The 26,227-nt window shown below is 40.5% G+C and overlaps 2 protein-coding genes across 2 annotated transcripts; both read left to right on the forward strand.

Annotated features, from left to right (window-relative positions):
* The first annotated feature begins 8,740 nt into the window (after window positions 1-8,740).
* On the forward strand, window positions 8,741-11,982 carry LOC133711496 (MDIS1-interacting receptor like kinase 2-like). Its single transcript, XM_062137607.1, has 4 exons — window positions 8,741-9,137; window positions 9,295-9,382; window positions 9,516-9,664; window positions 10,217-11,982. Exons 1-4 carry the CDS (start codon window positions 8,741-8,743, stop codon window positions 11,980-11,982), a joined length of 2,400 nt encoding a protein of 799 aa, XP_061993591.1.
* A 5-nt stretch (window positions 11,983-11,987) lies between these two features.
* Window positions 11,988-13,524, forward strand: LOC133709583 (MDIS1-interacting receptor like kinase 2-like). The gene is made up of 2 exons (XM_062135376.1): window positions 11,988-12,965; window positions 13,049-13,524. The coding sequence occupies exons 1-2, from the start codon at window positions 11,996-11,998 to the stop codon at window positions 13,105-13,107; spliced, it is 1,029 nt and encodes a 342-aa protein (XP_061991360.1). The 5' UTR covers window positions 11,988-11,995; the 3' UTR covers window positions 13,108-13,524.
* The last annotated feature ends 12,703 nt before the right edge of the window (window positions 13,525-26,227 follow it).

The raw sequence follows: 26,227 nt of genomic DNA on the forward strand, positions 1-26,227 counted from the left end.
TCGAAAGATATCTTTTACACCAATCCAATGGAGTCGCGTTGGCGCAGAGCTATATCTAGCTAACAAGTTCACAATATATGAGATGTCCGGTCTTGTGCATGGAGCTAAGTACAATAATGTGCATATTGTACTTAACTAGGGCATTTCTGCCCCTAGCACATCTTCGTCATCATCCTTTGAACGAAGAGGATCATTTTCAGGATCAAGACTACGGACGATCATGGGGGTGCTTGAAGGTTTGACCTTGTCAAAATGCCTAAGCATCTATCAACACGATGCTCAAGTTCCAAACCGAGACATAATCGTGTTCTCCCAAAATCCTTCATCTCAAACTCGGATTTCTAGTGTTCAGCGGTTTCCCTTAACTCTTTAAGGGCTTCTAATGAAGATCATGTCCAACATGAACCGCGATAGAATCCGAAACTTGTTATGGAAACGCGTGGGCATATCCCTTCCCAATCAAGTGGTCACTTTAGTGAGCGTTTCAACCTCTTTGTGAACGCGCTCCGTGGTCTAGAGCCACTTGACTTGGGTAAATGAAGTTCATCATGAACCTTCATGTATATTCCGTATCTAGATCCCCATAGAGATACGTAGTGACCACATTTGTAAGCTGCATGTTCAGTTATTCGGAAACTACCAAACTGACAAGGTAGTGGAGTGCAATGACATCCATTACGAGAGAATATGTCTCATCGTAGTCGATTCCAGGGCGTTTTGTGAGAAGCCTTGCGCCATAAGGCGAGATTGTCATCTCTTTTTCTCATCACGCTTTCTAACGAAGACCCATTAGTCAACAGGTTTTATGTCAGGAGGTGTTGGCATCACTAGCTCTGAAAACCTTCCTCTTCGTTAGAGAATCCATCTTAACCTGGATCGCATATTTCCATTTAGGCCAAATCTCTCTACGTTGGCATTCATTCATCAACGGAGCGTGGTTCGATATCATCGGACTCAACAAACTCATGCGCAACAAAATGCGTGACTACATCATCAATTATGATGGAGTTTTTATCCCACGTCTCATGTACACTAGTGTAAGTTTCATAGAGCTCTATATTCTCAGGAATAGGGTTCTAACGTTGAGGCGTCCCCCAACGATAACCATAACCCGGAAGATTCTCATGAGACGGATTATGAGTGTCGATGATCAAAGGATTGGAATGTGCCAAAGTATCCTTCGAATCCACGGGCCTCCCATGCATCCTAGTTGGGGCCATGGCCTGTAACGCCAGAGTGCCACTCTCTATGGCGTTGGAGCCATGCCTACCTCTGTGTAGGGTGGCGCTACGTCCTCTCGTAGAGACGTCCATCATTGCAGGCATGTTTGCAGCATATTTGTGTGATCTCGTCACTTTAGTAGGGATCGAGATGAGACATAGTGGGGACAGGCCACGATAATTCCTGTCGTTCCTGCTGAACATCTGTGTTCTTATCTCCCCCTAACGACGGGAAGACTGTCTCATCAAAGTGACATCCGCAAATCTAGCGGTAAGGAGATCGCCATGCAAGGGCATTAAGTGGCGGACGATTGTTGGAGTCTCAAATCCAACTGAGTTGCCCATTCGTCTGTAAGGACCCATCATAGAGCGCTGTGGCTGCGCAATTGGCACATAAATGGCTCACTCAAATACGCGTAAGTACGATACTTGTACCCAGTCACTAGTTGTAACGCAGAGGTACATTGAGTGGCGGTGGGTCGTAGACGAATTAGCATTGCTGCATGCGATATTGCATCACCCCAAGCGGATATAAGGCGGTTGGTGCGCATTACCAATGTCCGGACTACCATCGTAGTCATTTCCGCGAGACCATTTGGATGTGCTCATGGGAATATGATGTCCAACATCAGTCCCAAATGCAATAACTATCGAAAGTCTTCGATGTAAACTCACTAGCATAGTCAAATCCAATTGACTGAATAGGATGATTCGGGGAGTGAGCCCGTTGTCATATGATGTGTGCTAGGAGTGTTTCATAAGCAGCATTACAAGTGGACAATGGCACAACACGTGACCAGCGTGTTTGCATATCAACCAACATCATGAGATATTTAAACGTCCGCAAGTTGGTGGAATTAGTCCACAGAATCCCTACGGATTCTATGTAAGAACATAATGAGTATTTTCATATCCTTTGCATAGGACGGTCTCAGTCCTAATTTCCCTAAGGAACGGGCTTTGTAAAACGAGCGAGAGGCTTTAGAAGCAAACAATGAGAATTTTGGTTGGGCCTGAGAGTCTGAAACGCATATTGAAGCAAAGTTTGTGACTACATCACCCATCATGGTGTCATGACCATGGGAAGTGGCATCCATGGTGTTATAACTATGGGGATTGACATCCATGGCGTCATGGCCATGGGTAGCGCCATATATGGCGTTGTCACAAGGGACTTGGGCGGCCATATGGCGCCCCAAGACAGCTGCAGCGCCAGATGCTGCAATTGTTGCGGTCTTGCTAAGTCCAGGAACCAATTTTTGATTCTTGCTTCATTTCGCTCGAGGGTGTCCATATGAAGTCTTTAGTAGACGGATCACCATATCATGACCAGGGTGACTTATCCTATCGAGACAAAGCCAATATGTGTCTAAATCCAAGAGATCTTCTCTCATAACTTTATTGGATTTAATAGCTCGAATAGTGACATAGAGTCCACTAGAGAGACACATAAACTTCTCTAAGATGCGCCTTTTGTTCGCAATCATTAGAGGTATTGCAAAGGAACTCATTTCCGTTCTCTATATGCGTTTTCGCATGGAATCCGTTGGCTATCCTTAGGTGCGAGTTGCCCTAGGAGCGTAGAGAGTTTCTGTGACATTAATCAAGGTGCCATTTGGCAAAGAGACTTGGGCTATTCCATGTCCTTGAATTAATACTGATGGCCCAGCCATCGTAGTCACAAGGTAACATGCTCATGAATCAAAATGGAGTCATAATGAAAAGAACTCAAAATTTTATTCATAAGCCAACGGAGTACATCATTGTCCCTTAATCATTAGGAGAATCTAATCCAAATGCTAGCTAATGCAAAACAATGGTAGTCGTCTAACTTCTTTCGGTAATTCCAAAATAAATGTGACCAGGTGAGTAGAGAGATGTCGGTGGGGCAAGGCTCGCTTAAGTACCACTAATCTCAAAACCTTCCTAGACATCACATTTACGTTGAGTACGCCTACTTTGAAGAAAGATTAATAGCATTGGCATCTACTACAAAAATGATATGGCAATTGCCTACATCTCTTGGAAAATAAAGGCTTAAACAGAATTGGCGATCTATTGATCCCAGCCAAATTTGTAGTCTTCAACCCTTTACTCTAGATCATCTTCTTGATCTTCTTGTCCCACATAGTGAGCTTCTCTTGCTTCACAATATGCTTTGTAGGCGGTGACAATTTCTTCACGAGCTCTACAAATGTGTGCCCAATGATCAGACACTCCACATCGGGAACATACATCTCTTTGCTCAAACTCCATTGATTGAGGCGCTTTGAAAACGTCATTTAGATGGCTCTTAGTGTTGGTGGCGCCACCAACATGGCCAGAGGCGTTGCCTCCCTCTCTCTTTCCACGTTTACCTCTTCGGTTTCGTGTTCGCCTATTTTGGCGGTTACCTTCCCAAGTAGAGCGATTATATGGACCAGAACGTCCAGAAGTATCCCTAATATTAGGGTTTCGCTCTTGGCGCCCTCTCTTTAGGGCGCGACTATAATTGGATTCCGAAATATGCTCTGTTCCCACGGATCTCGAATTATAGTTCTTCACAAGGATGTTGTCATGCTTTTCAGCGACATTCATAGCTCCAATGAGCTCATGAAACCTTGTGATTTGTCTTGCATTAACATCGATTCGATAGTTCTTAGCAACCATCAATGCAGAGACGGGGAAAGTAGAGGGAGTCTTCTCAATCAACATCGCATTTGTGATCTCTTTACCACAGAATTCCATTAAGGATTTAATGCGAAGTGCTTCCGAGTTGTAGTCAAGAACTGACTTGAAATCACAGAAGCGGAGGCTATGCCATCTCACTTCTAGGTCAGGAAGCAGGGAGTCACGGACGTTGCCAAATCTTTCTTCGAGTGAGGCCCACAGCTTTCTGGGGTCTTCTTCATTCATACACTCGTACTGGAGCGAATCATCCATATGACGAGTCATTAGGATGATGGCTTTCGCCTTATTTGCCTCGAAGGCTGCTCTATTTGCTTCCAAAGCTTGAGCTTGCTCAACAGTTAGCACGTCCTGGCTAGGCTTGAGAATCGTATCCAGGATTCCATTGGCCTTGAGATGCTGGCGGACATCACGAACCCACCTGTGATATCCAGAGCCAGTTGTTCCCAATGGAGCAAAGTCCAATTTGTTCAGGTTACTCATCCCGAAAGAGAACAAGAAATTAGGGTTAGTTTCGGAGCGGAAAAAGCTACCACGAAAACATATAAAATTTCTGAGCGTAGTCGCTTCCAAGAAATTAGGAATTTCCGAGCGTAGTCGCTTCCAAGAAATTCGATTCCAAGAGGGATTGGATTAGATCGAAACAATGATGTAAGTGGTCGATCATAGATTCTCTACAAACTCTAAGTTTGGAGATCTCAACAAGCTCCAAGCTTGGAGTGAGCACGAACCCCCACAGTTCGGCTATTGGTCTCCCCTATGAAGAAGAAAGGGGGGTAGAAGAAGGGATGTTGGAAGTCCCCGAGAAAAAGAAGAAGAAATTGAAAAACTTCAAAAACGGGAACTTTTAGAAAAGTTTACCTTGAAAAGATGCCGGAATTCTTGACCGGAAAAGATGTTGGTTGGGCTGTGCAGTGATACTGCAGGGTCGCTGCGAGGATGTCGCTAGGACAGTTGCGGGGCCGCTGCGGGGATGCGACTGCTGCGGGGATGTCGCGAGGCCGCGAGGACAGTTGCGGGGATGCTGTGGAGATGCCGCGAGGCCGCTGGTGAGTCGCGGTCGCGAGGGCAGGCGAGCGCGCGCGAAGGTAGAAGGCAAGCAGTGCTTGCGGGCGCTACAGGGGCAGCGAGGCTAACCTGGTAGGGTTAGCGATGAGTTGCGACGCGGGGGCTGCGGGGGCAGTAGTAGCGCAGGCAAGGCAAATCTGGTGAAGCTTGATCAATTTCTGGGGTTTTGGTTTCTAAGGCTAGGGTTAGGGCTCGTGCTGATAACGTATTGTAGAGAAACTGAAATTGAGAGGAATTTGCTGTGTATTCTCATTGATAATAGGGGCCTCTTTATATAGAGGATTACAATGCATAGAATCTCAATCATACAAGGAAAGTAATTCTACATTGATTAGGATTCTAGATCCTTCTAATTAAATCCTATTACCACTAGGTCAAGTAACCTAGAGTTTGGGCCAAACACAAATAGAGATATCCTTAAACACAATTCACTTTTTTGAATAATTTTTTAGGGTTTTTTGTCCATTTACCCCATTTTTAGAGATTTTTTTCCCACTTACCCCATTAAGTTTTTTTAATTCCCTCTTACCCAAAACACTCTAATGAGGTCTTACCTAATACCCCATTAAGATTTTTTTTTTTTGTTTTTTAATTTTTTTTAATACCATTTTACCCTCACCTCTTTGTTATTTAGAGAGTGAGAGAGAATGGAAAAGAGAGAAACCATAAAGACTTCGCCGGAGTCCCGTCACCGGCTGCCGGATTCCGGCCAACTTTCGCCAGATTCCGATCACCGGCTGCCGCCCATCTAAATTTGCTGAAAATCTCACCGGAAATGTTTTTTTGCCCCCAATAGACATCTATTGCCCCCTAATAGAGAGGCAATAGAGGTATATTGCCCCCCAATAGACGTCTATTGCCCCTAATAGACATCTATTGCCCCCCAATAGACGACTATCAGCCATGTATTGCTCCCTAATAGTCGTCTATTGCCCCCCAAAAGACGACTATCAGCCATGTATTGCTCCCCAATAGACGTCTATTGCCCCCCAATAGAACTTTCAGTCTCCAAAATGGGAACTAATCTCCCTAAATTTAGACAAATACAACTTTGATAACGGAAAAAAAAAACAAGGAGATTACATCAATTCAAAACGTCTATGGCGCCCCAATAGCCGTCTATTGCCCTCCAATAGAGAGGCAATAAACCTCTATTGCCCCCCAATAGACATTCAAAACTTTTTTTTTCCTTTCCTTATGTCCCGTTACTTAAAAAAAAAAAAAAATTGATCTGATCTGATTTAGGCACCCAGAAAATGATCTGGGCACCCAATCTTCTTCTTCCCCAATTGACCGGAACCCTCTCTTCTTGCTGCACCAAATCCCCCAGTCTATCGAAAACCATACTCTTCGTTTCGGCCTCACCTTCTAAAGCACCGGACGTTTGTCCACGACTCCTCATCTGGCGCTGAAAGGATCGAATTGGAGACGAGGCCTGAATCGAATTCTATTTGGCCGGTCACTGAAACAAATCTGAACTCGCCGGAGCCCGAGGCTGAAATGACGGCGGCTGGTGGTTCTGCAAAACGGAGCTGAGGCCCTCGCCGGATCGGGTCTTCGGGTCGAGCGGTGGAGATCGATCTCATCGAAGCCGATGATGACCTCCTCAACGATGTCGCGAGTCGGACAGATCCCTGCCGCCGTTCTACAAATCTTCCGGTCCAAATCAGACGACGTCGAACAATGTAGAGCCATGGGTCTTCTGCGTCGCCTCCGCGGTTGAATTAGTCGCCGTCCGGGAAGAATAGATCTCCATGTCACCGTGAAACTTTCTCCGGTGAAGGTGGTCGGTGATCTATACGTGATTATGGAGAGAGAGAGAGAGAGAGAGAGAGAGAGAGAGAGAGAGAGAGAGAGAGAGAGAGAGAGAGAGAGAGAGAGAGAGAGAGAGAGAGAGAATCGTGCTGTGTTGGAGAGAGAGAGATGAGAGAATGGCATAAAATGAAGTTGTTTAATTAGACTGAGGGTATATTTGTCATTGTACTCTGAATTGGGTTAGTGAGAATAAAAATCTGTTGCTGGGGTAAGTGGGAAAAGTTTGGCTCATTTTGGTGCTTTTGGGCAAGGACCCAATTTTTTAAGTAAGTACACCTCCTTAATTTTATCAAAACACCCTTGAACAATTAAATCTATATTCTCAACAATTTGTTGTTTTTTTTTTCTTTTCTTAATCTCTATCAATTCAACCACTAAAAATTTTGTTAGGAGAGCTGCCTACGTGATTCTTGGAGGTGCCAAACAAGTAGATAGTTATAAAGATTTTTCTTTTAATCTGGATCATAGTTTTTTTTTTTTTTTTGGCAATATGGATGGTTGTAGAAAAGACTTTGGTTTTCAAATAAATTAGTAATAGCTACACTAAAATATTCAATAAATTTACTTGTTTAAGGAAAATCCAAATTAGATTATTTTGAAGTTAATTTTGTATTAAATGATAAGGCCATAAGTAGAAATTAATTAATTTTTTATTATTATTTTAAGTAAATTATAAACTTATATAAGTAATATAAGGAAATTCTAAAAAAAGTTTGAATGTTATATTAATGCGATTGTCCAAAAGAAAATTGAATGTTATATTAATGAGGGAGGTAAGAAGAGTATTTTTTTTTCTCTTTGTCCTTATTTGCCTTTTCATATGAGTTGACAAAGTCCATTGATAATTGAAAAAAGATGGAGGTTCAAAAATCAAATTTGGAGGTCCAACTAAAACCACTCTAAAGTCAAACCATGTAAATTGAGTGGATGGTAAAAGTGTGATTGGTCCTTAGGGAAGCAAGGCAAGCACCTTTTTTTTTATTCCGGAATTGAGGATACATACAGATTACAGAGACACGAAGACTGGAGGTTTCTCAAGGAAACCCATACCCATTCGAAACTAGAGATGCTGAAAATGATGGGAAAAACGTGTTCTCCTTCTTCTATTTCTTATTGCAGCAGCAGAAGAGGTATACCATTTCTTCACTCTACTCCTCTTGCTGTTGTTGTTGCTGCTCTGTTTCATTCTCAACAACACTCAAAGCCAACCATCTCTAGAGAATCCCACCCTCAACCAATTTCATGGCTTTGTTTCATTCTCAATCCTCATACCCAATTACATGGAGACAAACCCATCAAGGAAATCCTCGACCCAATATTATTGTGAGTAATGTTGATGAAATGCTTCACTCGCGTCCTCGGCCTTCTTCTTCTGTTATCCCGTTCACTCAGATACTGGGTCAAATTGAAACACTATTCGGCCGTCATCCCTCTCTTTAAACAAATGCTTCTCTGTCGAATTGTTCCTAATGACTACACCCCAAACATTATCATCAATTGCTATTGCCGTTTGAATCAAATGGGGTTTGGCTTATCTGTTTTTGGAAAATACTTCAAATTGGGTCTTCAACCTTCAACACTCTAATCAACGGCTTTGTTCTCAACAATCCAGTGGCTGAGGCTGCACGAATTTTCACCAAAATGCTGGAGGGAGGTCAATGTAAGCCGGATGTGGTTACTTACACCACACTAATAAAGGGCTTTTGCAAGATGGGGAACAACATTGCGGCTATGCAATTACTTAGGAAGATGGAAGAAAGAGGATGCAAGCCTGACATAGTTTCCTATAACACCATCATCGACAGTCTTTGCAAGGATACACTAATTGATGAAACATTTGAACCTCTTCAAAGAAATGATTAGTAGAGGTATTGCTCCGGACGTTGTTACTTACACCTCTTTGATTCATTCAAGGAGTTTGCAATATAGGCCAGTGGAAACAAGCTACGGCAATAGAATTGCTTAAAGAGATGGAAGCCAACAAATTGGAACTTGATATAGTAGTTTACAATGTTGTCATTGAAGGTTTGTGCAAAGCTGGAAAAATTGAACCTGCAAGAGATGTCTTCTCTTGCTTATCAGCAAAAGGAGTTCAGCCTAATGTGAGAACATACACTATAATGATTCAGGGCCTTTGTCATCATGGCTTAATAATTGAAGCAGAACAGTTGCTGAGAGAAATGGGAGGGAAAGGATGTTCTCCAAATGGTTGCACCTATAACACCATTATCCAAGGTTTTATCAATAACAAGGAGACATCAAGGGCTACGAGACTTATTCAAGAAATGCTTGAGAGGGGTTTCTCTGCAGATGCATCAACTATGGAATTGATTGTTGATTTATTGTCGAAGGATACAATAGATCCTGGTTTATTAGCATTGCTTAAAGATTCAATATGAAGTTAATTGAATATTTGAAATAAATCTTTCTCAATGTCACTAGGAAATTTGGAAATTCAAAACTGCTGCTCTTTTAGCAACCTCGTTTTGTCAATCTGAAGATTGGTTTTATAACTCTTATGAAGATTGGTTTTATTACTCTTATGTAGTTGGATTAAAGATTATTAACACAAATGGAATGGACTTGAAATTCAGATGTCTATTTGGTATATGGTTTACAAAATAGAAAGCCCCCATTACCAACTAGCTTGTACTTGGTTACTTTCTTTTGTTGTTGTAGACAGCTTTTGCTTAATTGCTTTGTTGTTTGACCACTGTGATTTTAACGATTACTGTATGCTTTTAGGTTTTTGAGAATTGATTGCATTGGACTACTGGGAGTTGGAATGGGTGTTGGGGAGGCTAACCCCCATTTGGACTCATCATCTAGGACAGTAGCATCATTTACTAGCAGTCTTTCTGAATCAAGATTGGGCAAGAAGCCCTTGGAAATTGGTGAGTGTTCTTAGGGTATTTCAAGAACTATATACAACTTTTTTAGCAAGAAAGTAAATGTTGGTCCAACCCAGTCCATCTTAACTACGGTAAAATTATAAAATCAACAACACAATACATCAGTATTTACATCAAGGCCAGATATGACAATTTCTCATTTTCTTCTAGAATTTCTCCAGCAAATGCAGAACCGCCAAAACTGAACTTAAAAAATACGTTCAATGAAGTCAGCATAGCATTAGAAACTAGAAAGATTGAGCCTAAGATTGAACCTTGATATAATTATGAGAAAATGATATAATGGTTTACATTCAAAAGTCATAAGATATAGGCGCAGACTTTAACTAAAGATTCCAAATTCCCCACTATACAGACTGTTTCACACCTTTATAAATTTCATAATGTCAACAAACAATAAATTAGAGGCAGAGACGTTTCAATTCTGAACTCTGATGAATTAGAAAGGCATTATACACAAAACCCTTGATCATAATCCTTTATGCAGAATCAAGAGCCATGAAACCTTCTACTTTGATTATGTATGCTCTCTAGCATGCATTATCTTGTTTCTTCAGTTGGTTTCATCACCAAAACTTGCTTCTGCTGATTCTACACAGGCAGAGGCACTTCTCAAATGGAAAGCCAGCTTTCTGAATCAAACCGGGAATAACAATCTCACCTCGTGGACTTCCCTCCCCGGAAACGCCACCAATTCATCAACTGCATGCAATGTTTGGACCGGTATTTCATGCAATGCTGCCGGAAGTGTCAACCGGATAAACCTTACCAATTCAGGTATAAAAGGTACGCTACATGAACTCTCATTCCAGTCCTTCCCAGATCTTGAATATGTTGACCTCAGTGTCAATGAACTTTTCGACACCATCCCACCTCAGATTAGTTCCCTCTCGAAACTCATCTACCTTGATGTATCTTATAATCAGTTGACTGGGATCATCCCACCAGAAATTGGTCTCCTAACAAATCTTCAAGTCCTCCACCTAAACGGAAACCAGTTAAATGGCTCGATTCCTCAAGAAATGAGCCAGCTCAAATCTCTTTATGAGCTTGCTCTGAACACCAACAATCCAGAAGGGTCTATTCCAGCCTTCCTGGGTAATTTGACCAATATGACAAATTTGTATCTCTTTGGAAATCAGCTTTCTGGTGTCATTCCTACTGAAATCGGAAACCTATCAAAATTGGTTGAATTGCACTTGGATGACAACCATTTAACAGGTCCTATCCCTCCAAGTTTTGGAAACTTGGAAAATCTAACTGTGTTGTACTTAGCCTACAACATTTCTGGTTCTATCCCTTCAGAAATAGGAAAGATGAAGTCTCTTGTGCAACTGAGCATTCAATCAAACAATCTTTCTGGTTCAATTCCGGCATCCATAGGTGATCTGCCAAATCTTACCCTTCTTTATCTCTATTCAAACAAAATTTCAGGCAGTATTCCTAAGGAGATAGGGAATTTGAGATCTATGGTGGATCTACAGTTGAGCCAGAATCAACTAAATGGCTCGGTTCCAACTTCCTTGGGTGACTTGGAAAACTTAGTAAGCTTGTTCCTCCGTGATAACCAACTTTCTGGCTCCATCCCCCAAGAGATAGGAAATCTCACAAAGATGACAATTGCGCAATTTGATACCAACCGATTTTCTGCTTATTTGCCCCAAAACATTTGCAGAGGTGGATTGCTTCAAAACTTCACAGCATACAACAATGATTTGATAGGTCCAATCCCCGAGAGCTTGAAAAATTGCCAGAGCTTATTCAGAGTATGTCTTGAAGGGAACCAATTGACTGGCAATGTATCTCAAGACTTTGGAGTGTATCCAAATCTTGATTATATAAATCTAAGCAACAATAAGTTGTATGGTGAAATCTCACAAAACTGGGGACAATTCCCACAGTTAACGAGCCTCCTAATTGCGGGTAACAACCTTACCGGTGGCATACCACCAGAGCTTGGCAATGCAACTCAAATTCAGTTGCTTGATCTCTCTTCCAATCATTTAGTTGGTGTGATTCCAGAAGATCTTGGGAGGCTAAGTTTGGTGAATCTGAAGTTGGGTGATAATCAACTTTCTGGTCCTATACCCTCCACATTTGCATCTCTGACTGACCTTGAATATATAGACCTGTCCACCAACAAAATTAACGAGTCAATTCTAAGCTTTATAGGTGACATGTCAAAACTAATCTACTTGAATCTGAGCAACAACAAGTTCAGTCAGGAGATTCCATTACAGTTGGGGAACTTTTTTCAACTGTCCCAGCTAGATTTAAAGTCGCAACTCACTGGAGGGTAACATACCATCACAAATGAGCAAGCTGCAGAGCTTGGAGGATCTGAATCTATCCCGCAACAATCTTTCTGGTGTCATTCCAACATCTTTTGGTGAAATGCCTGGCTTGTTGCACATTGACATGTCCTACAATCAGTTCAAGGGCACCATCCCTGACAGCAAAGCATTTCAAAATGCTTCCTTGGAAGGGAATAATGGATTGTGTGGCAATGTTGTAGGACTGCAACCCTGCAATCCTTCTGCAGGAAATAAAAGTACCTCAAATAAGGACAGAAAGCTAGTGTTTTTAATCGTGTTCCCTGTTTTGGGAGTATTTTTACTTGCTTTACTTGGAATTGCCTTAATTAGAAGAAGAAGAAAGAAACACCAACACACAGAAGAGAGCTATGTGCAAAATGAAGTCTTTGCAATAGCAAATTTTGATGGAAGAAAAATGTATGGAGAAATCATGGAAGCAACCAACAATTTTGACACTGCATGTTGCATTGGGAAGGGTGGATATGGAACTGTCTACAAGGCAAAGCTACCATCTGGCAGCATAGTTGCCGTGAAGAAACTCTATCCAGTACATGATAGTGAGGAGGCATCTCAGAAGGAGTTTTTCAATGAAATAAGGGCACTACTGGAGATACGACACCGAAACATTGTGAAACTTCTTGGTTTTTGTTCAAATGTGCATCACTCCTTCTTGGTGTATGAGTATCTAGAAAAGGGAAGCCTCTCTGCAAACTTGAGCAACGAATTAGAAGCAAAGAAATTGAACTGGAGTACAAGGGTGAATATAGTTAAAGGCGTGGCTCAAGCCTTATCTTATATGCATCATGATTGTGTGCTACCTATTGTGCATCGAGACACATCAAGCAACAACATTTTGGTGAATGACGACTATGAGCCCTGTGTTGCAGACTTTGGCACTGCCAAGCTTTTAAATCCAGACTCATCAAATTGGACAACCCCTGCAGGAACATATGGATATGTAGCCCCAGGTAAACTAACTAGATGTGTTTTCTAAATTTTCATTCTAGTATAGTTATCAATTGGTTTATGTTCGTTTCTTTTCTTTTTGCAGAGCTCGCTTTCACGATGAAGGTAACTGAGAAATGTGAGTGCTGGCACTGGAAGTCCTAATGGGGAAGCATCTGGGTGATTTGGTCTCCTCATTTCCGAATCCTTCAGCAAATGAAAACATGTCACTGAAGGATTTGTTGGACTAACGGCTTCCCCCTCCGACACCTGATGTTGAGGATGAACTGATTACCATTGCAAGACCAGCAATCGAGTGCAGATATTCCCATCCACAATCAAGGCCAACAATGCAAATGGTTTCTCAGGTGCTATCATCCCAAAATCATATTCCTACAGACAGCAGGACATTACACTTGAATCAATCATTAAGAACTGATCTGTGCATTTCTTTCCATACGACTCGTAGTAGTAAAATAGATGATCTTGTTTATATCATATTTAGGGAATTATGCATTCCTATTCAACTGAAGCTATCCATGTATATTGTTGTCAGAAAGATTAAAGTCTTGCACTACTCTTTTATACAAGGTCTGCATTTTGAGGGTTTCTTTTTGCAGCAAGTTTTAACAGTAGCAAAAATTTGAATATATATATATATATATATATATATATATATATATATATATATATATATATATATATATATATATATATATATATTGCCATGAGGACCTCATTATGTTGGTTCAATGAGGACCAATTAAGCAAGTACAGAGATAGATAATATCACAACATATCTATCCATCTATTATTTGATTTCCCAAATAAAATCAAACCCATGTTTTATCAAGAAGTACCTAAATTTGAGTGTCAAAAGAACTTTGAGTTGAGGGTATCTTATTTCCTGACGTAAATAGTTGAATCAAAATCTACAAAGGAAGAAGAGGAAAGGGAATGTAATAATTTGATGAATAATTGGAAGTACGAACCTCAGCCACAGGTTGCAGTGAAAGTGAGTGCAAAATGTGGAGAAATATTGAACCAGCGGGGAGGAGCTGCCCTGCTGCTCTCAGTGCTCTGAGATTTCTATGCTTCTTCATAGCTTAAGGTCCCAAACACCTATTACTAGTCTCAGAAATTTCCAAACACCGATTACTAGTCTCAGAAATCTCACTAATAGCTTGCCATCGAACAAAAATCTCACTAATAGCTGTCACCTTGATTATCGAATAATATTATTTTTGGAGAAAAAGTCACCTACAGTTCCTGAACTTTCAGCTAATCAACAGTTTAGTACCTCATTTTGTAAAATTATCATAACTATACATATTCTAAAGTAGAATGGGAAGGTTACTAAAAATATTAGCAACATATACAGAAAACAAGCCTGAATTTGTTTCAAACTGGACAATACTCATCCTAAATCCCAATCCCATGTATGAGACATTTTAGTATATTCTTATTAGTTACAATACACAATAGCCTAAACCGAGGGAAAATTAGTATGAAAAAAGATGCAAATGAATCGATGAGCAGCCAAATTTCATGAACAGCTCAATGGAATCAAACTAAATGGAAGATTTTACAATTAACAAGACCATAAACCTCACGTAACTAGAGAAATAATTTGATGAATAATTGGAAGAACAAACCAGTGGCTCATTGGCTTGGAGATTTTTTCACTCCTTTCCTCCTTTCCTACCTTCTTCGAAGCTAGGTCACTGGCCCAAGCTGTACTCAGGAGTTTCTTTCCTGCTGTTGGCTCACTAGCTTTGGGTAACGTCTATGGGCTCAGGCCCAAGTTTTGGTGTTCCTTCAAAGAATCAGCTACTTGTCCACTGCGTGTCATGGTTCGTTGAACTTCATTCCATTAACTCATTACACACACACACCCCAACGTTTGACTATAACTAAGGATTAGGCCAAATATTGTGAAATTAAATTGTTGAGAATTTCATAGAGGGCGGCGCTACTATCCTTTCCCCCTCTCTTTCTAGTCATAATGGTGGCGCTATTATTCTTGGTGGAGAAGATAGGACTTCACCCACTCTCTTCCTAGTCATAATGGGAAGATGGGACTTCCCTCCTCTCTCTTTCTAGTCATAATGAAGGCGCTACCACTCTTTGATAGAGAAGATGGGACTTGCCCCCTCTCTCTTTCGAGTCATAATGGTGACGAAAGTTTTCATCGACGTGAGTTCTGTAACGGTGAGACTTTGTTCTGACATTATGCTTTTTCGCACTAGTCTTCTTCTCTAAAGTCCCTTGGTTTTGAGGATTAAAAATATCATTTGTACCATTTATGCAACTATTATTGCTTTTATGCAGCCAAGACAAGTCTGAACATACTCACTTGAGATCAATGCAACCAGATAAAAAAGACTTGATGCTCAGCTTAGCTTGACTTCACTTGTATAAAAAATCGATAGACTCTGCAGTCATAGTAGAATAGTCACAAAATTTGTTGGCAAAAGCTAGCTAGCTGCTATAACTCCAGTTAAACAATTAATGGCAGGTACCATACATTGCAACTTGCTGTCTGAAACAAAAATTCTAAAATACAAGAGATAATTAAAGACTTTAGACTTGGACTTGAAAGTCTTTGTATTCCCACAATTAAGCACCATGATGTGAAAAAACCGTAAAGTAAGACTTACTTATTTGTCCGTCGGTACCTGGAAAGACTAGAGGAAGTAATTGGGCGCGCACGGCATGTAGGAAAATAGGTCATGCAGGGAGCTAAATAATTAAGAAACAGAAAAACTCTCAAATGTTGCTTCTGCTATCTAATGACGGGTTGACATCAGGTACTAACTACCGTTTTGGATAGTTGGTTTGTTTCTTCTTATACTAGTGTAATTGTAACATTAAGTTGTATTTTCTCTGCACTAGTTTTAGTTCAGCTTGTATTTTTTCATGGCAAGGTATTGGCATAGCTCCTCTTGCTATGCATCTTTTCTTTATTTATTAATAAATTCGGGTAAGAGTGCTGAGTTAGCTTTTATTCCGCTTCCTTAAATACATAAATAAATAGATAAATAAAAATTGGCAAAACAAAAGCCAGAAAAGGGAAATTCTGACTGAAGCCCTAAAACTCATTGATTTTTCCAAACACATAGTATGTGCAATTGTACGTGCCTGTACCAGCTTATGAAAATGACAATCAAGTGGAGTCCCTTAAATCTTATTTTGATTGTGTCCGGTGGTAGATGCTCCAATCACTAGAGCTAGCTACCGATGACCGCCAACTACATGTCCTTTTGAGTCGTCTTATGATCTGTTCATCATGAAATAGGCAAAACAATTAATTTCACTCGTATACATCTCAACCGTCCTGTCTAAAAAATAAATTCTCAAAAGACTTTCATTTTGAAGTCCGCACAACCACCATGATTGAGAAAGAACATTAAAGGAGAGGAAATTGGAAACACCTATTAATTGCTAGTCACTTTCTTGAAGACAAGTGAAAGTATTGAGCAGAGCAAGTAGAAAAATAGCTCATGGTACTGGGAACTAGAGGCCATCCAACAAGCAAATTAGTATTTGGCAGATTAGTATCAGTATTGCTTCTATTATACAATGTCAAGTGGATTATGAGGAAAATTAAGCAAATATATAATATCATAATGTGGCCAAATAGAATCCCTTGAATCATCTTCATCTGTTGAAATCTGGTCTTAAGCGGTAAATGCTCTCTATTACTAGTTCTTCAAATTCGTACATGACCTTTTGAGTCGTCTTCATCATCTGTTCATCAACAATAGGCAAAACAATTACTGCCGGTACTATAAAATAGGGAAACTCGTCCGTACGGTGCCCGAAGTTTGCTTCCTTATAACTTTTGGTACCTAAACTTCAAAAAATATCAATACAGTACCTGAGGTTCTTTACCTGACCGAGGATTGGTACATATGGCCGTTACCTCCGTTACCGAGCTTGCCAGCTGGCAATTTTAAACTTAAAATGATCAATTTACCCTTTACTCTTTTTTTTTTTTATATTTTATTTATTCTTTTGAGAGTTTCTATTGAAACCTCCAAATTTGCTCATCTGACCTCTCTACTCTCTACACCTCCTTCTTGCTTTTAAATACCCAATGTTTGCTCACTAGACCTCCTTTTGAATTCCTAAAATAACCTTAGTTATATTATTCGCATACAAAACAAGAAATTACTCATTATACCTCTAATTCACTCACACCTCCATTCCTTGATTTTTTTTTATATATTTTTATTTTTTTATATTTTGCATGCAAACACAAACTTGGACCATATTTTATTACTAAACAAAAAATAAATTATGATCCTAGCTAGAACCATACTTGCAGTACGCACACATAGTTTGACTACAATATTTATATATAAAAGTTAACTCATTAACTCCTATGCTCCTATTAATCGAAACGAACTCATATGCTCCTATGTGGTGATTAAACACAGTGAAGGCCATTAAGAAGATTGATAATGTTAGAGTCAAACACAAACGCAGAAGAAAAAAAAAACAAAGCAAGAAACACCAGCAATAACCAAACGCAGAAAAAAAATAAAAAACAAATAAAATAAACTAAAAGCCATCGTCTCCCATCCAAAAACTCTCCTCCTCCAACCAAACCTTAAACAAAGTCTAGATTAAGAACTTAATTAGAGTTCTGAAAAAATTTCTTAGCCTTTTAATCAACAACAAACTTTATACTAGTATTCAAATAATACCTTGCTTGGAGGCTCTGAAACATTGAATTGTGTATCCATTAATAACGTTATTTCAAATAGTTGCAATAGCTCTTATGCACGTTGCTGGCTTTGACGTTGTGATCAGAACGGGAACGTTATCATGGATGAGAGTGAGATCACAGGTCTAGGGTTTAAACCACTGTATCGTGAAAACTAGCCAGGTAGAGAGGTTTGTAAAGAAAATATTAGTTAATTAAATTCATTGTCTATAATTGTCATTTTATAAGAGGATATATATGTAATTCAATAATTCAAAAGGGATAGAGGTCAAATGAGTAAATTGGGAGGTCCCAATAGAAAATCTCTATTCTTTTTTATATAATAAAAAAAATGATTTACCAAAAAGGTTATATTAGCTGGTCAAAGCTCCATGCGGAGCTGTCCACTTTATTTGGATCATGCGGACAACAGAAAAACACGGAGCAGGAGTCATTATCAAAATAAACATTAAAATTGTTATTTATTTTGAAATTGCCACCGTTTATATTAAGGGGTCTTCGATCAACAGTATACCTTTCGTAAGTCTTAAACCAAATTACCAGTTAGTATTATTTGTTTCCAGAAAATGATCGAACTCTAACTTCTCAGTTTTCACTTCTCACAATATTAAAATCTCAGTAGCAATAAGATATGACTACTGACCTCAGTAGCAAATAAGACATGCATACTGAACCTCAGTAATATAACTACCGACCATAAATAGAAGATCAGGTATGGCTTACTGGCTCACAAAATGAATATGATATGCCTATTGACCCTCAATAGCAAACATATATGATATGACTACTAATCATCAATAGCAAATATGACATGGGTTACTAGCTCACAAAAAAGAAAACGATATGGCTATTGACCGTCAATAGCACACATGATATGTATATTGAACCTCAGTAGCCTTAGTAGCAAATAGAATAGGACTACTGACCATCAATAGCAAATAAGGTAGATTCACTATTGGTACTGATCTTCAGTAACAAACGATTAGCGAAATCAAACTCCATAAAAAATTGATTTCATAATGCGTGGATGGATTTAAAATGAGTTTGGTGTCAATACCTATCCAATACAATTAACTGAATTAAAACATAAGAGAAAATTTCAGCCCATGTCCCAAACTGTGCTGCCAAGACCAATTTAATATCCGAACTCTTAAAAGTATCAATGTGATAATCAAAGACCTATATTGGCATCAACGTGATACTTCCGCCAAAAATATCTAAAGGCGTTGTCTGTTTGTTGATGTGGCAAGCATGTGGGCCCTAAAAAAAGTGAAATGATCAATTTACCCTTTTTTTTGTTAATTCATTTTTTTTCTTTTCATTTCTTTTTCTCCTTGTCTTCTTCTTCTTCTTCTTCTGGGATTTTGTTCTAGCCAAACCGCCGCAAGCCCCGCTCCTTCTCCTCCACCCAAGAAATCAAAGAAAAATGGCTTATGTTTCTTCTTCAACCTCAGTCTTCTTCTTCTTATCTCTCCTTCTCCTCTGCCCAAACCATCACCAATGCTGCTATCATCCTCTCTAATTCGACATCGATGTGAACCGCCTCTCCAGCGTCAGCCACAGGTCCCTGGACGTGTCGAAGCCGATGATGTGCGGTAGTGCCGACAAGGACAGCGTGGCGTTGATACGAAGGAACCAAATGTACCCGGTGGCAACAGATCAAACTCCAAGCCCAGTATTGGCCCATCCTCCCTGAATGGCTTCCCCAGCTGCGCCTCCACAAAAGCAACAGCTCGAGCCTCTATTATCAACTGTTGCAGCGGCGACGGCTCACTCCCCCCCATTTCCTCAGAAACCACTCCAGTCGTTCCAGTCGGAGAGTCCTTCCTCTGCCGCTTCCCGGTCGTTGGCGTCAGCTTCCGGTCCTTCAATCTCCGGTGGCAAAACCACATCTGTAGTTGCCGATCGGAAAGATCTAATTTGGCTGACAGCTTAGCTCTCACCTACTCCGACGGGTATTGCTCAGCTAAATCAAAATCCAAAACACACACACACACACACACATTCGCATTCTCATTACACTATCCTCCACTAAAATAAACAAACAAATTCTCAAAACAAAAATCCAGAAACTGTATAAGCTTGCTCAAGAACTTCCAACTGTGAACGAGTCTTCATTTTGCGCTTGGTTTTGATCTCACCTTCCTGAGCTTGAGCTCTCGTCTTCTCTCCCTTCGAGCCAGTCTCTGTGGATCGAGGCCATGGGCGTTGAAGATGGTGGTCATGAGATGAGACCATATGAAGTAGTTGGTGGATTCGAGGTGGATGGGCATGAGATTGCATATGGATGAGAGGAGGACGTCTGGGGTTTCCGGGTAGGAGGAAGCGGCCATGGTTTAGAGAGAGCTCACAAATCCACAAATCCATTCCCAGAAAATAATCAATTGTGATAGAAAGGAGAGAGGATCAGATTGGGAAAGGGAGAGAGAGAGAGAGCTCGATCTGTTTTTTTTTTTAATTAATTAGTAGAGAAAGACAAGTTTACCCTTGATAAAAATATCACATGGGACCCACGTGCTTGCCACGTTAGCAAACAGATGGCGCCGTTAGAGATTTTTGATGGAAGTATCACATTGATGTCAAAATACATCTTTGGGTATCACATTGATACTTTTGAGAGTTCGGGTATCAAATTGGTATTGACAGCATAGTTTGAGGACGGTAGCTGAATTTTTCTCAAAACATAAATACCATGAAAAACACAAATGCAAGGTTGTATTGCTTCATGAGTTGACGACCAGGGCTACTGTGAATGGTGATCGTACATCGCAACAATAATCAAGAATGCTACAGCCCAGTAAGAGGTGCAACTGGAAAGATTGGGCTTTCAAATTCCTCAGCGACAATGGATCTCTCTTCTCTCTCTCTCTCTCAACCCGAAATCGATTCTGATTGAATAGAAATGGATTTGTTTCAATTGAATTAGAACTTATCTGAACGATCATTCACTCCGTTTCTCTTGATTTTCGTCGGATCTCTCTCTCTCTCTCTCTCTCTCTCGGTAAGTGAAGCAGATGATAAAGATCTAAGTAAAGTAGAGGACATATCAAATCTGAGCAAAGCATATTGTTGATTAGAGGGGTGTTTTCGTCAATTTCTATCTAACAGAAAAATTAGGAAAAAAAAGAAAGTTCTGCTTGGACATTAAAAGTCCGTTTAGGCCTTATGGCCGCTCCCGCAAGGGAATAGAGATTTTAGGCTTTGGGCATGGTAAAGAATTAGATGGGAGTCTAGTTAATGGTAATTTGCTATAAAAAAAAGGCCTTATTTATTTATTTATTATTATTTTTTTATAACATGAATGCAAAAGATGAATGTTCATCATCACTTCCTCCCTCAACATCCTCAATTAGTCGATGCTGCCGTTTCCATTCTGATCTATCTTCGTCGCAATTGGGTCAAGCTTCTCCATATAATTGAATGCTCTATGATATATAATACTCTCGTTTGAAACCGTATCATATAATTCCAATCCCAGAAAATGGATCCAATCCTAAATCCCAACAATTAGTGTTTCTCATATGTTGGGTTTCTTTCCACCTCTGCTTTTCTGGGTTTTCTTCCCCAATTTGATTTCAATCTCGTCCCACCTAGTTGACTTGAAACTAAAGAAAAATCAAATTCTTTCTAGCTACTCCCCTAATAAGGTCCTACTCTAAGAAACAAAGAACAGAGAAAGAAAGCAACAAGATAAAATGATAATTCTTCGATAGATCTCCAATTGGTCCCAAAACCAGTACATATAGCAAGGTTGATAAGAAGAAAGGATTAAGACACTTGTCCCTCTTCCTAAAAGATAAGAGCACATGTCATCAACATGATTGATAACAATGACAGCTCATTCATATAAGGAAATACTAATCAATATAAGGAAGGCTAAACTATGACATATTAACTGATAATTGAGTGAACGTAGTTGGGGTCCCAACATCCCACCCTCCTTGCATAAGCAACTCAGCCTTAACCGTGTAGTTCATCCAGTAGTTCATCTACCACAAGTATAGGGAATTTATCTTTTACGGTCATCGAATTTAGAGATCTGTAGTCTACACACATCCTATTACTACCATCATTTTTCTTCACCAAAATAACGGGGGATGAAAATGGGCTGGTGCTGGGCTGAATCTCTCCTCCAATCAACAACTCTTTGCAAATCTTCTCAACCTCATTTTTCTGAAACTGAGGATAACGATATGGTCGAACACTAACAGGCGAGGAACCAGGAATAAGCTCAATTTTATGGTCATGGAGTCTATGCGGGGGTAAGGACGTGGGTTTAGCAAACAGGGAGGAAAACTGATCCATCACAGTAGCAATGTTGGGGGCAAATCTCTTTGAATGCTAATCTGGTCTGTCACTGCTGCTAATTGAATAAGCATGGCCTCATTCTCCTGTTTAAGTAACTTGGACATAGTAATGCAGTTAACCATGGTAATATCTCCCAACTTCAATCCTTGCAAAAAAATTCTCCTGCTCATTAACAAAGAATTTCATAGTCGATTTATCAAAGTTCCACACTATATCTCCCAAGGTTCGAAGCCACGATGCCCCCAAAAGAATCTCACACCCAATTACAGGTAATATAAAAGCTGCAGTATCAACAAGTGTACCTTGTAACTCAAGGGATATCTGCACTTCACCTGTTGTAGTCATAGGCAATCCACATGCTACAATTACTTTCAATGCTTTAGTAGTATCTACCTGCAACTTTTTTCCTTTGAGTAAGCAAGGGTTTATGAAAGAGTGAGTAGCTCCTCCATCAATTAAAACATGCACCTCTTTACCATTGAATGTCCCTTTCAAATGCATCGTCATTGGCTGCTTGCCACCTTCAATCACTTGCACAGCAATGAGGATGAGTTCCTTCCACTTCAGACTTAGGTTCATTCATATCAATCAGATCTTGTAGCACGGTCTCCTCTAATTGAACTTCCGATGTAGCCACTCCTTCAATGACCAGTGCTCTACCTTGGTTATGAGGGTTTTTACAAACATGACCTCCTTTATAAATCTCATCACAAAAGAAGCACAGTCCTCTTGCTCTCCTCTCATGATAATCTGCTTGAGACCATTTCCTAACATTATCCGTAGTTGAAACTCTGGTTTTAGCAGAAGTATTAGGTAGTGCTTGAAACGGAGTCTGTTGTCGAGTTCCAAAATTGTTGCCTCTCTGTTGGGGGCTTATACCAGAAAAATTAGGCCTGGAATAGAGATGGGGAGGTCTTGTGCCTTTATGACCCATGTATTTTTCTTCAAAGATTGAAGCTAACTCATAAGCCTGGTATAATGTAGTGGGATTCATAGCTATTACATCCACTCTAATGTCCTCTTTAAGACCACCAATAAAACAAGAAACCAAGGCACCCTCTGAAAACCCAATAGCTCGCCTAGAAAGCTTATTGAACTGTGATTTGAATTCACTAACAGTTCTGGTCTGTGACAACTTGGCCAAAGCAGATTGACAATCCACCTTGATATTATTGCCAAATTCTCGCATCAGTAAGGTAGCGAACCCCTGCCAATTGCTTGGGTACTGATGTTGAAACAAATGCCACACATCGGCAGCATCATCAACTAAATGCATTGCGGCGATAGAGACCTTCCTATCTTCAGGAATCTGGTAGAGTTCGAAGTATTGCTCGGCCTTGTTAAGCCATTACAATGGGTCACCACTCCCAAAAGTTGCAAATTCCAACTTCATATGTCTCATGGTTGGGAGGTTAGGATCCAACTCAGGTTGCAACTGAAATTGAGGTAATTGAGCCATTGGTGATTGGTGCATATGCGTGTGAGCCTGGGGTGGGTGAGTATGGAACTGAGGCTGTGGTGCTGGAACTGTAAAATACGTTGATGGAGCTTGAAGTGTGAGTGTCTGCGTTGGCCCATGGGTGGAAGGATAGTGATTCATAGCGAACGGCAATGAGGGTCTACAATGAGTCATATTACCACTGCTAGGATGTGCTTGCAATGGTTGCATAGATGGTTGATAACCTGGAGGACCTAATTGCCCAAAACCACCAATTATGGAATTTCTAGAGCCACCATACACAAGATTACCAGAAGTATACCCCAAATTAGGGGAAGCCACATTGGAAGAATTATACCCTTGATAACCTAGGTGTGAAACTGGTATATTGAATGCTTGAGAGGCCTGGTGTTGTAAATTAACATCATGATAAGAGGGTCCAATAGTATGTGGATAAAATTGTGGTGGTTGTTGCCAACCCTCCTAGTCCTCTCTATTAATTCTAGCCCCGCCTTTGAAAGCATCTTTCATCAACTTACTGCCACTAGGAGTATCACTAACAAGAATCGGACCACCATAACTTTACCACGTTGTATACTAGTACTAACATGAGTATTAGCAGACCCAAAACCAACATGAGTATCAGCAGGGCCGAGTATACCTGAAGGAACTACCTCCGGAGTGATGCTCAAAACCCCCAACCCTTGAGGAAAAATTGGTTCTGAGATCGAAACCCGCGAGGTTGCCGATTCAGAAGCCGGGACAGAGCCTTAACTCACCAGTTTCGGAGAGACTGGAGCAAAGTCTGAGCTGGTCACAGGGTGTACTCGAAGAGCCTGAAGTTCCTCCAGCAGCTGAGAGAGGAAATCTGCATTCTGAGCCTGAATTGCAGCGTTCTTCGAGCGAATCATCTCTTGCGCAGCCCGAATTTCATCAACTGAGTCGCGCACCGCTTGGAGCTGAACCTCTGTTACCGCCTGTTGTGCCAAATAATCCATCTCGATGGCGGAAAGCTCCTTTGATGGTTGAAGGTTGGTGCCGCCCTTACGTGACGCTCCCATAGGAACGAAGGCTTTGATACCAGATAATAAGGTCCTACTCTAAGAAACAGAGAACAGAGAAAGAAAGCAACAAGATAAAATGATAATTCTTCGATAAATCTCCAATTGGTCCCAAAACCAGTACATATAGAAAGGTTGATAAGAAGAAAGGATTAGGACACCTGCCCCTCTTCCTAAAAGATAAGAGCACATGTCATCAGCATGATTGATAACAATGACAGCTCATTCATGTAAGGAAATACTAATCAATATAAGGAAGGCTAAACTATGACATATTAGCTGATAATTGAGTGAACGTAGTTGGGGTCCCAACATCCCCCCCCCCCCCAAACCTCTGTCGCTTCTGTAAATCGCATCAAGATTCCGTTTCCTGTGTCGGACTCGGTGGCACCGAATCTCATTCCAAGGTTGACAAGAACGATCAAGAATCCGGGTCGGGTCCATGCGGTATAGTGCTTGATACACTTTCAAACCCAAACACTTCGATTTGAATCTCTTTGATTTGAAAATTTCTCAGAACTATGACTACAAGCCAAGAAAGAAATTCATCAGAATTCAAGTCCTTCCTTTTCTTTTCGGCAACAGAGACTGCAGATTTATCATACTCTACCCTAATTTGAAACAACACAGACAATCCTGTTTAGCCTATCACCCAAATTCCCATCTTTCTACAAATCAAGCATAACCAACAACCAAAGTAGTTGAGTTTGCTTGCACTAAATTAAAATTGGGACAGAAAAATTCATTTCAAAAAGATGGAATTGTCGCCAATGTCCTCTTGGAGGCTAGTGGAGGACATGGGCGACGACAGCGGTCGAGTTGGACTCGGTGATGGGTCTGCGGGAAGGCTCTGTGGAGAGAGAGAAAAGTGGCGGCGGTGGCGGGGAGGTGAGCCTAGTGGAGGAGAGCGAAAGATTAGGAGGGCGAGGAGGGGCAAGATCGGGGCAAGAGAGGCCCGCATTTTTGGTGGGTAGGGTCGAGGTGTTTGTTTGGTGGGAGTGAGAGAGGTGGGTTGAGTGGGAAGACTCGATTCGGAGCTTGTGCAATTGCATGGCTTCATTCTGCAACTAGCTCTAGAGTAGCTGCAACGTCCTCCAGAGAAGTGAAAAAAAAGATGAGAACAGAGAAAGAAGAACAGAGAGAGAGAGAGAGAAAAATGATTAGACATAATAATACTAAAAAAAATTAATATACAGATGGACTAATAAAAAAAATTAATATACAGATGGACGAAGATTTTCCCTATAAAATATACATAACCAAGAACTAGTCTAGATCCTTTCAAAAAAAAAAAAGAAAAAAAAAAAAAGAACTAGTCTAGAATCTAGATTGATCGCACAAAGTCAGCAAATCAATACTCTTCAATTTGTGACATTGATTAACAGAGTTATTGATACATTAACTTTCATAGAATGCAAAAGAATCTGGACTAATAGTGTTATCGGTCATCACATCTCAACTAGGGCTGGCTCAAATTGCCGAACCTACCGCAACTGACCGGAAACCGGCCGAACTGGAGGTGTCGGCACCGACAAATACGGTTACCAGTCGATCAGTACCGTACCGGAGGTAGGTGCTCGGCTCGGCAATGGTACAACATATTATATAGGTTCAGTATTACCGAACCAGCCGACATAAAAGTTTTTGGTTTAATTCCAAAAACTCCCACTAGATCTTTTGGGTCTGCCAAGCATCGAACCCTTGCAGCCTCAATGCAAACTCAAGCCATTAACCACTGGACTACAA

The sequence above is a fragment of the Rosa rugosa genome, chromosome 5, assembly GCF_958449725.1.
Source record: "Rosa rugosa chromosome 5, drRosRugo1.1, whole genome shotgun sequence".
In the NCBI taxonomy this organism is placed as follows: Eukaryota; Viridiplantae; Streptophyta; class Magnoliopsida; order Rosales; family Rosaceae; genus Rosa; species Rosa rugosa.

Coding starts and splice junctions, on each gene's coding strand:
- LOC133711496 (XM_062137607.1), top strand. CDS start 8,741: ATGGAAGCCAACAAATTGGAACTTGATATAGTAGTTTACAATGTTGTC. Junction 9,383..9,515: donor AGATGTCTATTTGGTATATG/GTTTACAAAATA, acceptor GTATGCTTTTAG/GTTTTTGAGAATTGATTGCA. Junction 9,665..10,216: donor CAAGAAGCCCTTGGAAATTG/GTGAGTGTTCTT, acceptor TATGCTCTCTAG/CATGCATTATCTTGTTTCTT.
- LOC133709583 (XM_062135376.1), top strand. CDS start 11,996: ATGAGCAAGCTGCAGAGCTTGGAGGATCTGAATCTATCCCGCAACAAT. Junction 12,966..13,048: donor ATATGGATATGTAGCCCCAG/GTAAACTAACTA, acceptor TTCTTTTTGCAG/AGCTCGCTTTCACGATGAAG.